At 30.4% G+C, this 13,712-nt stretch overlaps 1 protein-coding gene across 1 annotated transcript in view; it reads right to left on the bottom strand.

Moving 5' to 3' along the window:
- LOC136970167 (TATA box-binding protein-like 1) overlaps positions 1–13,290 on the bottom strand; it is a 36,404-nt gene extending 23,114 nt beyond the window's left edge. Inside the window, exon 1 of the mRNA XM_067264578.1 lies at positions 12,826–13,290. Coding sequence (XP_067120679.1) covers positions 12,826–13,002 — 177 coding nt within the window. The 5' untranslated portion in view covers positions 13,003–13,290. The remainder of the gene's footprint in view (positions 1–12,825) is intronic.
- Positions 13,291–13,712: the final 422 nt, after the last annotated feature.

Genomic DNA, 13,712 nt, shown 5'->3' with positions numbered 1-13,712 from the left:
CTCTCAATCTTTAACTATCAAAATTTAATAGCATTAATGCCCCTTATATACAAGTTAACATGGCACATTTTCTTTCTTAATCTTTGCTCTATCCTGAAATATTAAGCAAAATAGATGCCAACACACATACACAGGATTAATTTTTACTTTACTTTAGGATTACTTTATTGGGTTCAAGGAGTCTCAAAATGTTGAGATTTGCAAAAAACTCAGGTCAAATTTGACATAATTCCAATACTTTCCTGTGTTTATATATTGTACATTACTTAACAGCCAAGAAATTAAAAGTAATCAAGACATTATCATTATTGTGTTAACTTCTTCCATTTCATCATGATAACATGTCTTATTGGGCTGCAATTTTGAAAATTGCAAACCTATAAATTCCCCCTAGTAACCATTTGTCTGTCCTTGAACCACCTTCAGAAAAACCTTAATCTTGAGAACAAAGTCAGACAGATGAAAGTTGAGACTAGATATGGAAAGCTTAGGGGAAGGAGGCACCAATATACAAACTTCCAGTTTGAACCAAAAGTCACATAATTTCAATTCAAAAATTTTCTCCAGAATGAAGTTAGGTAGATGCAGTGGTGTAGCGTGGGTGTCAGCCACCTGGGGCAGAGGAAAATTTCACCCCCTCTTACAAGGGGACCTTACGGTCTTGGAAATTCAGTTCGGGACGAGACTTCGCAGGTTAGTAGTATACTCTGACCACACCGTCTGTACTGTACAGACGGTGTTGTCAGTTGCTACAATGAGCAAGATGTCATTATTATACATTCATTATTTAAAGAAAGGGGATTCCCCAGTTTCATCACAGAATAAGTGATGAAAAATTCCATGCTCATTTCAATCAGTCCGAATCGTAGGTGCGATAAAAATATGAAATGAAATGGTTCAAATTTTTACAAGATATTATTATTATTAATTGTGAAAAAATGCCGCTCCCTAAAAGTGCCGCCGGGGGCAGGCTGCTCCTGCTGCCCCCACTACGCTATGCGACTGGGTAGATGACCAACATGACTCTATTGTTAACAAGAAAAGTATGATGTACTGGGGCAAGAGACTACTAAAATTGAGTATATATATTTTAAATTCAAAAATATGATTAAAGAATTGTGACATTTTCACAATAAATAATTGTTCATTCATATTAAAAATCAATATAAATATATGTATTGGCTATTTAACAGCTCAAATATTCAACAAAAACTTTTTTATAGATTATAACAGTAAATACTTTCACAGGCTAATAAATATTTTATATAACTAAAAATTAAAACATGTATGTTATTAATGTCATTATAAAACAAAAATATCATACAAAATATAGATGAAGTAATTTCAAGAAACATAACATTGGTTGAAGATATGTGAGAGCATTCAGAACTAAGTACCTTAAACAATATCTCTAATTACACAAAAGCATGGAGGTAATTTAATAGAACTGTAATGCTTTCATTTTTACAATAAAAGCATTACAATTCTATATATATATATATATATTAAATTGATATATATGTATATTAACTTGACAACTTGAATTGTAATGCTTTTAGATATTTCCTCCTCACCAAAATCAATGAGGCACACAAACATCATGTATACATCCTAAAGCTGGTGTATTATTCATCATTCTTAAAAAAATTTAAATTTTTTAAGTTTAAATTAATTTTTTTCAATTATTTAAATTTTAACTTAGGTGACAGGATAATTCAAACAATGGCACATTACTACTACTGTCAGCTGAGATTCATTATATAACATTAGTGTTATGTATCTAATGCTTGATATCCTTTTCAAAATATCATTAATCACTCAGTTTAGTAAAGGACATCAAATTTAATCATTTATATTAATGCATTTCATTTTTATATTTAAGTGTTTGGATTTCATTATTATTTTTATAAAGTAAAAATTTTAGAGCTAGTCCATCTTTTCTTATCAGTTCATTGTCTTTGTTATCTTTAACATCTATTTGTTGTAAATGCACTTAATTCATTCAAGACAAAATTAGCTGAAGGAAAAGTTGTTTGACTGGTTTTGCTATAAAATTCCTTTTGTAACTTGAGGAGCCTAATTAATATTAAATAATTACTGATAATCATAGAGTAAATATAAAATTTTAAATTAAATACCAAGCATATTCTTTCTGTATGTTGTTTAATCATTTTCATGTTAAGATTTTAAAAAATCTTAAACTAGTATGGCTGCTTATAAACTAGTATGGAAAGCAAGTTAAATATTTTGTTTATCTTTCATATATTTGGCATATTCTCTATTCTTTTAAGGTTGATATATATATTCACTTGTCATCTCCTAAAATGAGAAATCTCAGAATGATGAGATGATAGCCACATCTACAGGCAATGTTCAGAGAGAAAAAAATATTAAAAAACATCTATTAGCATAATTTTAGGATTTTTTCAAACATCAATTACCTCAGAAACATGATTCTGAGGGTTAGCACAATATGTCCCCAAGGGCTTTATATATTTGGTTCAATTATTCATATGTACACTCAAAATGGTGCCATTTAATGTGAAAAATAGGAAAGTTACAAACTCGTCTGATGATACTGATAATTCATTGCAAAAGGTAATATCTTATCTGATATACAATCACTATATTTTAACACCAAATATACTTTGTCTCATTTTTATTAATAATAACATACACAACTGATTTCAATTTTACTAAATATTTTTATTTAACAAATATTGATGATTATCAGTCCAACTTCCAAAGAAAATAAAGGTTATTTTTAGAATATCACAGTACTCAATATTTACCTTATATATATATATATATATCTAGCCCCATTTATAGCATTATTGATATATCTTGTGTATAGTTTGCAGATAAATTTGAGATGTTATCATATATCTAAACTGATGGTTATCAGCTATTCCCATACATTCTTTTGTTTTTAAAATGATAACTATTCATGTGTTATTATTAAAATTATTATAACAAATCTTGTGGACGAGTAATTATGAACATGATTAGCTGATTACCAGTAAATCGTGGAATTTCTGTATATAACTAAAAAGAAAAAAATTGTTTCCATCTGAATGAAAACTAATATAGTTTTAATTTAGTAGTGCAATTTAATTCCATTAATTTAGTGAATACAGCTGCAAAAATTCCAAATAGTTAAAATATATTAAAATTTTTACACTTCTAGTTACTAAAAATGCATATTATCAAGTAAATTAGTTGATTAGGAAAATATTTATAATAACTTTAGAGATTACAGTACTTACATAAATTAGATACTATAACAAAAGTGAAAGAAAAAATTAAATCACCACTAAAAAGTGTCACAGATATATAAAGTATACTTTTAAGAAAATAATAAATTTCATAATACAACAGTCTGCTTATTACATGTAGTCACAGATATTAGCTGTTATAACAGGGTAATTTAAATAACATCTTACAAATTATAGCAACATTAACTAATATTTTTTTAAATTAAAATTAATAAATCTTCAAATTATATATACAGTGGTGCCTCGTACTCCAAATTTAATTCATTTCAGGAGGCCACTTGAGCTATAAATCATTTGAAGTCCGAAGCAATTTTTCCCATTAGAAATAATAGAAAGTCAATTAATCCATTCCCAAATCCTGAACAATACCAATTTTGATAAACATAAAACAGCAAATATACATAATTTGAAGTAAAAATCGCATAAGTAAGTGCTCTAATAATAAATTAAAACATAAAAACAATCAATAAAATATATAAATACTGCATAATAAAATGAAACTTGCATTTACTGGTCACAAACCAACAATTTTGGCATCTTAAACATGGCCACCAGATCTGCCATGTGTACTGCTTTCAGACTTTATGATAAGTTCCTTTTTCATCTTAGCCTTTTCCAAGCTAAGAAAAAAAAGGCTAAGATGCTTCCACACACTTTTTGGATACTGTGATTAATAAGTAAAGGTTATAATGAGTTGAATAAAAAGCTTTTGCATGTTTTTAAGTTGTGGTTACTTAACATAGATGTGTGATTTAATTATAACAGTTGTAAATTTTAACACATTATTGCTAATTTGAGATTATATTCTTTGTTCAGAAGCTTATTTTATACTTGGAGTGCATTTTTCATTTAGCTGCACAGTTGGAACTTTGAAGTGTTGCTTGAACTCCAAGACAAAATTTTGTCAAATTTGGCATTCAACCTTTGAAACATTTTTAATTATTCAATCTATGTATATATAAAATTAAATTCTTGTTGGTTGATCCTTTATACAAATCTTTATTTTTAAACATATCTGGACCAAAGGTTGTATGAGTATTACTTAGACTGTAGAATCAACATTAAGCTATATATACTACCCCAAAATATTGGGGTAGTATATAGCTTACATGCATTTACATGTAGCACTATCTCTTGGCAAAAAATGATTGTTGTTGATTTTTGGATTGTTTTTTGTCTGTTGAATAATAATTTAGCAGTAATCTATAAAAAAAATGAATTTTAACTGATTTTGAAAACAAGCTATACTTGCCCAAAAGGTTGCAGAAATGAAAAAAGTCATTAATATTGAAAGTAATGAAGATTGTGCAGCACGTCTTGAACAAAACTTTTTGAGAATGTCTCAATTGAGAGCTGTACTGAATTTTCAGATCCAAGCACAACTTCCAAGAACTTCTACAACATACAAGTCCACTGATTCTGTTTTCCAGGTAGATCAGGCAGTAATGTACCCAGTGGAGATTTTAAACTCCTTGGCACCAGCTGGATTACCACTTCCTAATTTAGAGCTAAAGAGTGGAGCACCAGTAATGCTTTTGCAAAGTTTGGACCCACCAAAGTTATGCAATGGGACAAGAATGATCTTTTATCTTTGTCCTGCAAGCCCAAGCAATTTTTTCTTTTTTGCAGTTTCATTATTGTAAATACCAGGTCAATAAATGCAGTTTTTAGTTAGTAGGAACATTGTTTTCATCATCCTTTCTCAATTCCACATCTCCTCAAAAACCTGAGCAACACCACACACACATTGCTAGGTTATTTAATAGGATGAATTAGCCATGTAGTTACTTAGCTGAATTTATCAATTGTAGTTACTCTTTAACAAAGTGATTCCATTTTCAACTGTCCACAGCTGAAGATGGCCCATTAACTGACAAAAACATTAGTGTTCTTTAAACTTTGCCAGCTGTTACAGGTACATTAATTAATTCAATTTAATTATACTAGTTGTAGTCATATTTACTTATACCATTTAATGTTATTGGTTATCATCATCAGTAAAGGTAAATCTCAAAGTGATTATAAGCAGATCCCAGCATACATTACTAAAAGGAATTTCTTGGATGAATAAATCAAAATGTTAAAAATCCAGCAAAGAGTTACTTAACTTTCCCAGCAAAATTGAAAACTGCATGTGTGGCACCATCTGTTATGATATTATTATTATTAAAATCTTTTTATATTTTTAATTATTATAAAATGGCAAAAAGCTTAATTTTGAGGGTAGGGATGGGTTTTATAAAAAATTGTAAATGCTAACGAGTAAAATCATCATTAATTTAAATCTGACCCTACTAGAGATATACATGACCCCTTTCCCTCTCCATCCCCTCAACCATTAACCACCAAAATTTAATAGTACCAATCCTCCTAATAAACAAGTCTCCAAGCACAAATTCAGAAATTTTCAACAAAACACAAAGGAGTTATTAAGCTTCGAACATGACGAACAAATTCATGACTCCATACACACTGAAACATACATTCATACAGAAATTACCCCCAAACTTTTTTGCATTTCTCAATATTTCAAGATCTTGTTTCCAAAAATGGAAAAATCCAGGGGGGAAGTCATTTTTTCACCAATTGCCATACTTTCCCTCTGTTATATATTATAGTCAGGAAAGTAAAGTGATACTGATTACAGAAAAATTATTTAATAAAAACCAAAACAGCATAATGAAATATATAGAAACAAATAAGTAATTTTAAGTTAATTTAACCTTCAAAAGCAGCTGACATCATTATAACATTAGTGAATAGTACAGATTTTAGAACAGTTAAATGAAGAAATTATTGTAATTTATTATTATTTTAGACACCTTCTATGATAATAAATCTGGATTTTTTCGATATAACAGATATTAAAATCCTTGAACTAATTTTTTAAATATAATAAACTATATTGTATCTTATGCATCATTGTTAACTTCTGCATTCTAATTCTCATAACAGAAATGACTAAACTATATCAGAGAATCATTTATTAAAAACAAAAAAATCTATTACAATATATCTTTAATAAAAACTTATCTTAAAAAATGATTTTTTTTTATTTTAGAATCTTATATAAAGCATTTCTATTTTAATAAACTATGTGTTTCTTATCTTAAAAATCTCAAAAATGTAATTTTAAAAATATATCTTATATATAAAATTCTCGTGTCACAATGTTAGTTACCGTACTCCTCCGAAACGGCTAATAAAGATAGGGCCTAAATATAAGTGTAATGCAAATATGTAAATTATTGAATTATTATATTCTGTCACTTTCCAAATGTCACTTTCCAGAATTATTATATTCTGTCACTTTCTGTCTTTTAATATTAAAACAAAATACTGTTCTTGAAATATATTATAATCTAGGATTCTAAAACATATCACTTACAGAAACACCTGTCTTCTTTGTAAAAAATTTTAAGCCAATTTAAACAAGATCTCATTTAAATAATACAGTGGAACCTCACTTAATGAGCCCTCTCATAATGAATAATTCGCATAACAAGCAAAACAAATTGTAAAAAAATTACTAACTTAACAAGTGACAAGAAGAGGGAAAGTTCTGGATTGTGCACATGTTACATCAGTCTATATTTAGCACTTGTTCTGCTAGCATCTTATGATCACACATTTTTCCAAACTTGTGTTCAGACATATTACATATAAACATCAACAACCAAAGCCCGTTATATAATAAACATACCAAACGATATGCCAAATTCTTGGGCTATGTAAAGGCTATAATCAAATATTAGAAATTAAATAATTTGACTAGAGGTAGACAGTTATGCAACCATCTCGTATTAATTTAATGACCAATTCCAACCGAATAAAAAGGATGAAAAATTCGCCCAGTGTTTAAGTTTACGTCACTACATTGTGTCTTTGAAAGAAAAGAAAAGAAACGAAAATACAAAACACGGTTTCCTCAAGATAGGACCAATTCCAAATTAAATTTTGATTTTTTTCTTTGTTTTCTGCAAATCAAATTTGCATTCCACATTGGTTCATTCCAAATTTGATTTGTAGAAAACAAAAAAAAGAATGAAGAAATGATGATGATGATTCATGCTTCTTAAAAATGTATATTGTATAATTTTCTTTGAATAAACATTTTACATAAAATATTTGAGTATTTTTTCAGCATGGAATGCATTATCATATTTTACATTAATTTATATGGGAAAAATTGTTTCGCTTAAAGAGTATTTCACATTACGAGTAAGATTCTAAAACAAATTATACTTGTTAAGCGAGGTTCCACTGTAATTTATAATAAAATGACATAGAAAAGACTCTAAAGATTATATTGTGAAATATCAGCAGTATCAATACTGCTGATCCAGAAAGCTATACTTTAGGGAGGGTAATTGTGGGTGCTGTATGGCTGTTGGGGATAGTCACATGCCTGACAGCCATACAGCACTCACAAAAAACTCTCATAGTGTTTATCAGGTTTTGGACAAGCCTTTGAAGCTATAAATTCCATTCCTCTAAAAGAGATTTTAGCTGTTGGCTGGGAGGGACAAACTGCAATTACCCTCCCTAAAGTATCTCAGACACACTCAATCATATTTAGGTCTACAGATCTAGCTGGCCATTTTCACTCCAGGCTAGCTGGCCATTTTCACCTCCTCTTCAAGGAAATTGTAACCAGAAGAGCTCTATGTGGCCTAGTGTTGTCATCTATAAAAATGGCACCCTAAAATATGAACTGGAGGCAATGGCACCCCAAAAAATTTTCACATACAGCCTTAAAGATCTCCTCTTTATAGTGCAGAGTCAAAGATCCATCTCTAAAAGACGTGCAGCAATCCAACAAGATGCCTCCATCATAGTCACTTTCCCATGTTGAAGGGTTGATAGCATATCCCACAATCACTGCAGATGTTAAATGTTGAGTAAAGAACCAGTTTACAAACTATATCTTGACTCATCTAGCATAAAGCCTCTTTTCTGCTAGCTGTGTGTACACAGTTTGTCTCAGTACCAACATTTTAGTGACAGCAGTGTGTACAAAAGAGTTAGCTGTCTAGCTGTCATCCCTCTATAGAGAACTTGTGTAATCATCATATCATGTGACCAAATTTTTCATCACTCCATCTCCTGTGCCATATTTGTGCTATGCAATTCATGGAGGTATATATATAGTTTTGGCATGTGCTGTGCAATTCTTACTGCTCAAGACACCAACTGGTCAAAAGTACAGTTGTAATGCATATCTGTATCTGCAAAGCTGATCTGTACATAGATGAATTGAATTTGTTGATAGAGGACTGTAGTTTATGACCAAAGATGGAATATGGTGACCCCTTGTCTTAATAACCCAATTTTTAACTCTTAATCAGATGAAAGTGTACAAATCACTTGAAGCTCACAACTTTGTAACAACTGACTGGGTTGATCCAAAAATGTTGGTGAATAGTTCTTCACAACATTTCCTTCTTAGCAAGAGAACTTTAATGTACTTAAAGTTCTCTTTCTACATTAAAACAAACTATAGCACTAGGTCATAATATCATTGTACTGACTAAAAATTCATCAATGAGTTGCTTAACCTTCTCAGCAACTTTTAAAACTGCATGTGGCACTATCTGTAATGATATTTTACTAAAACAAATTTTTATATTTTTAATTATTATAAAATGGCAAAAAGCTTAATTTTGAGGGTACAAATGAGTTTTATAAAAAATTGTAAATGCTAGTAACAAGTAAAATAGTCATTAGCATTTACAATATGATTACACAAAATATGATTGGATAATTTTTAAACAGGAACTGACATCTAGTTTGCTACCAAGTGAAGAACAAAACATGATGGTGACAAGTGGTTAATCCTCTCTGCTCAAAGAAATTATGCATAGCACAAAATCCAACCCTACTCAAGATATGACATGCAACCCCTCTATCTCCCCATCCCCTCAAACAATCAAAATTTTAATAGCATCTATTTCTAATACACAAACCTCCCTGCTAAATTTAAGAAATTTTTAACAAAAGAGACAGGAGTTATTAAGCAAGCCTCAAAGAGGTGAACAAAATCATGTCACACACATACATATACACACACTAACATAAATACATGCAAAAAAAATCCCAACCCATTTCTTGATGTTTCAATGTCCCAAAAATGTAAAAATTTTGGGCTTCATTTATTCACCAATCACCATACTTTCCCTCTGTTATACATAACAGAGTAGAAAAAGTGAAAATGTACATTTTATGATAATTTTATTGACTACTGCAGCAGCATCATTTCTAAGTGGTGTGTGGTAATTTTTTTAATTTGTAATTGTCAAATTTGTTTTATTGTTTTAAAATTTTCTTACGATGTATTTTTTTTATTTTATTTTAATAAGAGATAATGACCATATACAAAGTGTTTAGTCGGCAGAAGAAGGGGGAGGGGAAGGGAAAAAGGATAGAAGAGAAAGGAAGTTTTCTTACACTGTATCCTTTCATTAGGTAAAACACTCAAAGTTTATGCCTTATCATTTAAAGTTTGGTTACTTGTCACATATCAGATGACATTATAACAGAATGGAGATGTCACAAATATGGCACCAGGAAAAATGCACATGCACAATTATGTATAACCGGCACTCTAATATGTCACACGCAAGGGATTTTTTGAAATTTCCCCCACAGGGGAAGTGTTATACATTTATAATAGATACATTTTGAGCCACAACAACGCGTGGCCGGGTCAGCTAGTAATTTTATAAAATCATGCTCTTCTGGTGATGGTTTCTGTTTCTTGAAATTGTTTCCACAGCATGAACACCACTTTTATGGTCACCTGTAGCCATCTTCCTGCCACCATTATTACTATACAAATCTGCTCATTTTTTTTGGTTTTTCAATATGTAACATGGAATTACTTGGCTGTGCTTATGCGGCACTAAGGATGTACCATATATTATTTGTATGTTATCAATAAAAAAAACTGAACTGAACTGCCACCACTTGGTCTGGTCTGTCTCAAGTCTATCAATTGCACTTCATCTCAATCCTCATTTTACCAAAAATTAATTGATCTGGCCTAATCAGAAACAGTTGAATCTTAGTACAGAACTCTCTTTTTCCCCTTTGCTTTGTAATATGCATGTTTCCTCAGTTACTTTCAATTAAAATGATAATTCAATTTATAATAAGATTGCTAATTGACATAATTCAATTTGTCATGCAAAAATTATGTTTTTTTCAGAATGATAGCACTTTCAATTTATTGTGCCAAATGTGTTTGTTACCATCAGTATATTATAATTATCATTAATTAGGTCTATTAGAAAATAATATGCCTCTAAAAAATTTTTAGAGGCATAAATATTTAAAAGTTCTTAAATATAATTTTATTTTAAAATGCTAAGCTAGCTTTATAATTTATAGCATTCTCATCAGCTATTGTATAAAGTAGCCATATAATTCTTACTAGTAATTACATTATCTGGTAAATTGGTTAAATCAGTTAAAAACTGCATTGGTAAATTTACCAGTAATATAATTTATTTTACTGGTAAATTTGGTAAAAATAGATTCATATGTAATAATTTTTTGAAAACACTTTCACATATATTTAGTTTCATATATTAACATTATAGAAGTGTCATATATTTTTATTTAAACCAGTGGTGCCCAAACTTTTCAACTGGCAGGCCAAATTGCATATAAATCATGGGTAAGTAGGTCATACCCATCATTGGTCAAATGGATAAAACCACTGAACACTCACTGCAAGTTCATATCTAACTAATGGGTTGTCTTTGTAGAGTTTCTAGATTTTCTACACATGTCTACTTAGAAGAACCAGTTTCCCATAGAAAGTTCTCACAGGCTTTTTACATTAATCCAACAAACTTAAGCAGACCACAAACATTTTGTATATTCTATGTATATCAAAAATAGGTCAATTTCTATCATTTATAAGTGATAAATGAAAAATATGTTTGCAGTCTAAATTAACATATGCCACAAACTAGAATTGGCTTAGAGCTAATGGTTGAACACCACTAATTTAAACTGTAAAAGTAGTTCAAATTATTTTCTTTTAAATTATTACTTTACAGTTCTTTATAACTTTTAAAGTACAGTATCTTATTACAGCACTAAGCTGGATAGTTTGGCAATTTATTTCTTTACCTGTAATGCCTAGAGCATTTGTAGCAATTTTAGTTAAGCAGAATTTTACTTGACAAAATGGAACATATTTATTTAAATGTGAACACTCAAATTTGGATTTGTCTTTGCCATTCAGATCATGTTTTTAATTTTATTACATTATAATTCACCTATACACACCAGGTTAATAAAATTTCGCTTGAAGAAGGACCTAGTGAGGGGCCGAAAACGTTCGCGTACGAACTTTGACTGCACCGGTTACAAGGTTTACAGGAGATTTGAATTTTATTACATTCTCTCCAAAGCAGACTCCTTATCAGCTCATATCAAAGCAGTCAATGTGAGCACTCACTTTTTAATCATAACTAAAATATTATAGAATGCTTTATTTTCCAGGCAACAAAAATTGTGCTTTTCAAAATAAAAAAATAGGAAATCCAATTAATTACCAACTCACTGATAAGTTAGCAACTGAACAATCAGTAGCATGTATTTGGAATCAAAATTTAAAAATTACCAGTAATATTTTAAAAATCCACTATTTACCAGTAATAAAAAAAAATCAGTAATTGTAATCCTCAGTCCTTATGCATGTTAATTACAGATTATTTGTATGCTCTCTCCAGTTTTTACAAAACTTTTTCCTCCACATTCTTCTGGACATCTAACTACTGACATGAAAGTCATTAAGCAATTCATGCAAGCTTTTTTAGATGTTTATTTATTATAAAGAGGGGTTGAGAAATATTCTATTACAATAACCAGGGCCAGTCCAATAAATAGCAGGGCTCAGTGCAAGGTTGTTGTACTGGGCCTTTTAATAAAAAAAATAGCAGTTTCAAACAACAAAATAATATTTTAATGGTAAACATACCATCCATTATATAGATTAGCAAAAGTTAGCAAATAATGAAATGATCAATTTTTAAATTTTGCAAGAGTTGGATCATGCAGGATTGCGAGGCCTTGTGCGGTCGCACCTCCCACAGGCCGACCTTGACATTAGGCCATATATTACTAAGAACTGAACTTCAAGAGCATTACATCAGATCCAAGAAGAATACATTGGCTGCATTCATCAGTTGTAACCGAGCAAAGGTGTTTCAATCAGTAGCTGTTACATAGTTACATCTACCAAACGACAAACGACCGTACAGGGCATCCAACAGAAAAATACTCAAAGCTCTGGAACAGTCAAGCGTGCTATTATCCGGCAGATACAGTAGGAACTTTGCAGGCAACTCTATTGTAAATTTAAGCCATAATTTTCTTAGAAACAATGGCTTAAATCTCTAAATTAGCAAGAAATCTTATTTGTGTATAACTTAACAGCAATTTTACACTGTTCTACTACAGATACTTACGATTTGATGACTCATCATACAACTTAATTGATTGTAAATTAAATTTAAAACAAAATCTGTATTCTCACCGCATTCTCACGATGATATTCGACATTGGCTGCCGAAAGTGCGATCTCTTTGAGATTCAAGTGACTACGAACATTGAAGCTACAAACGACGTTGTTAATCACAATATCAATAACTGGAAGATTATGATTTTCATTTTGTTCGTCGACCGAAGTCAATTCTTCATTCACACTTTCCATTTCTTCTCTAATTAATTATTCAAATCACTAATTTTTTAACGTAGAAAGTCATTCGTTATTATAAAACTAAACGTTAAACAAACATTATAACCTGACTTGTTTATAAGGAATTGTAAACGATAAATATCTTACGACGCAATGACAGAATTTATAACAATTATTACATAAAATGACGCTCATGTCTCGACTAACTTAAAAAGACAATACAAAGACTCCACCGTCCCAACTTGTAAACAAACGATCGGAAGTTTTGAAAATGGCGAACCATCTATCGGTTGGCCGCCAGATGGCGACTGACCAAAAATACAAAACCATTCTGTAGATGTGTAAATTATTGCAATTAAACGCAGAGCCGCCATATTTAGTCCTTTTTACTTTGTATAATTTAAAATATTTATATATTTGTGCTTTTAATTCCGAAATCTCACAATAGGAACTTTTTTTTAAATAAAATAAAACAGTAGCCGCAATAGATTCGGGGGCGTTCTTATGCCAAATGTGTTTGTTAAGTTAATCTTTTGGGCACCGGTGTATTTTAATTATCATAAATTAGGCCAGCTATTTTCAACCTTCTTAGCTTCGCGACTCCCCAAATAGAAAATATAAATAAAATTAATATTTCGCGACCCCACCCAAAGGAATTATAACAGAAGTTAGATGGTCATCGCGAGGGAAAGAGTTAACCCGGGTATTGGAATTGCGAGATAAAT

This window comes from Centruroides vittatus, unplaced genomic scaffold (genome assembly GCF_030686945.1).
Source record: "Centruroides vittatus isolate TY-2023 unplaced genomic scaffold, ASM3068694v2 contig_19, whole genome shotgun sequence".
NCBI lineage: Eukaryota > Metazoa > Arthropoda > Arachnida > Scorpiones > Buthidae > Centruroides > Centruroides vittatus.
This window is presented reverse-complemented; position numbering and strand designations above follow the sequence as displayed.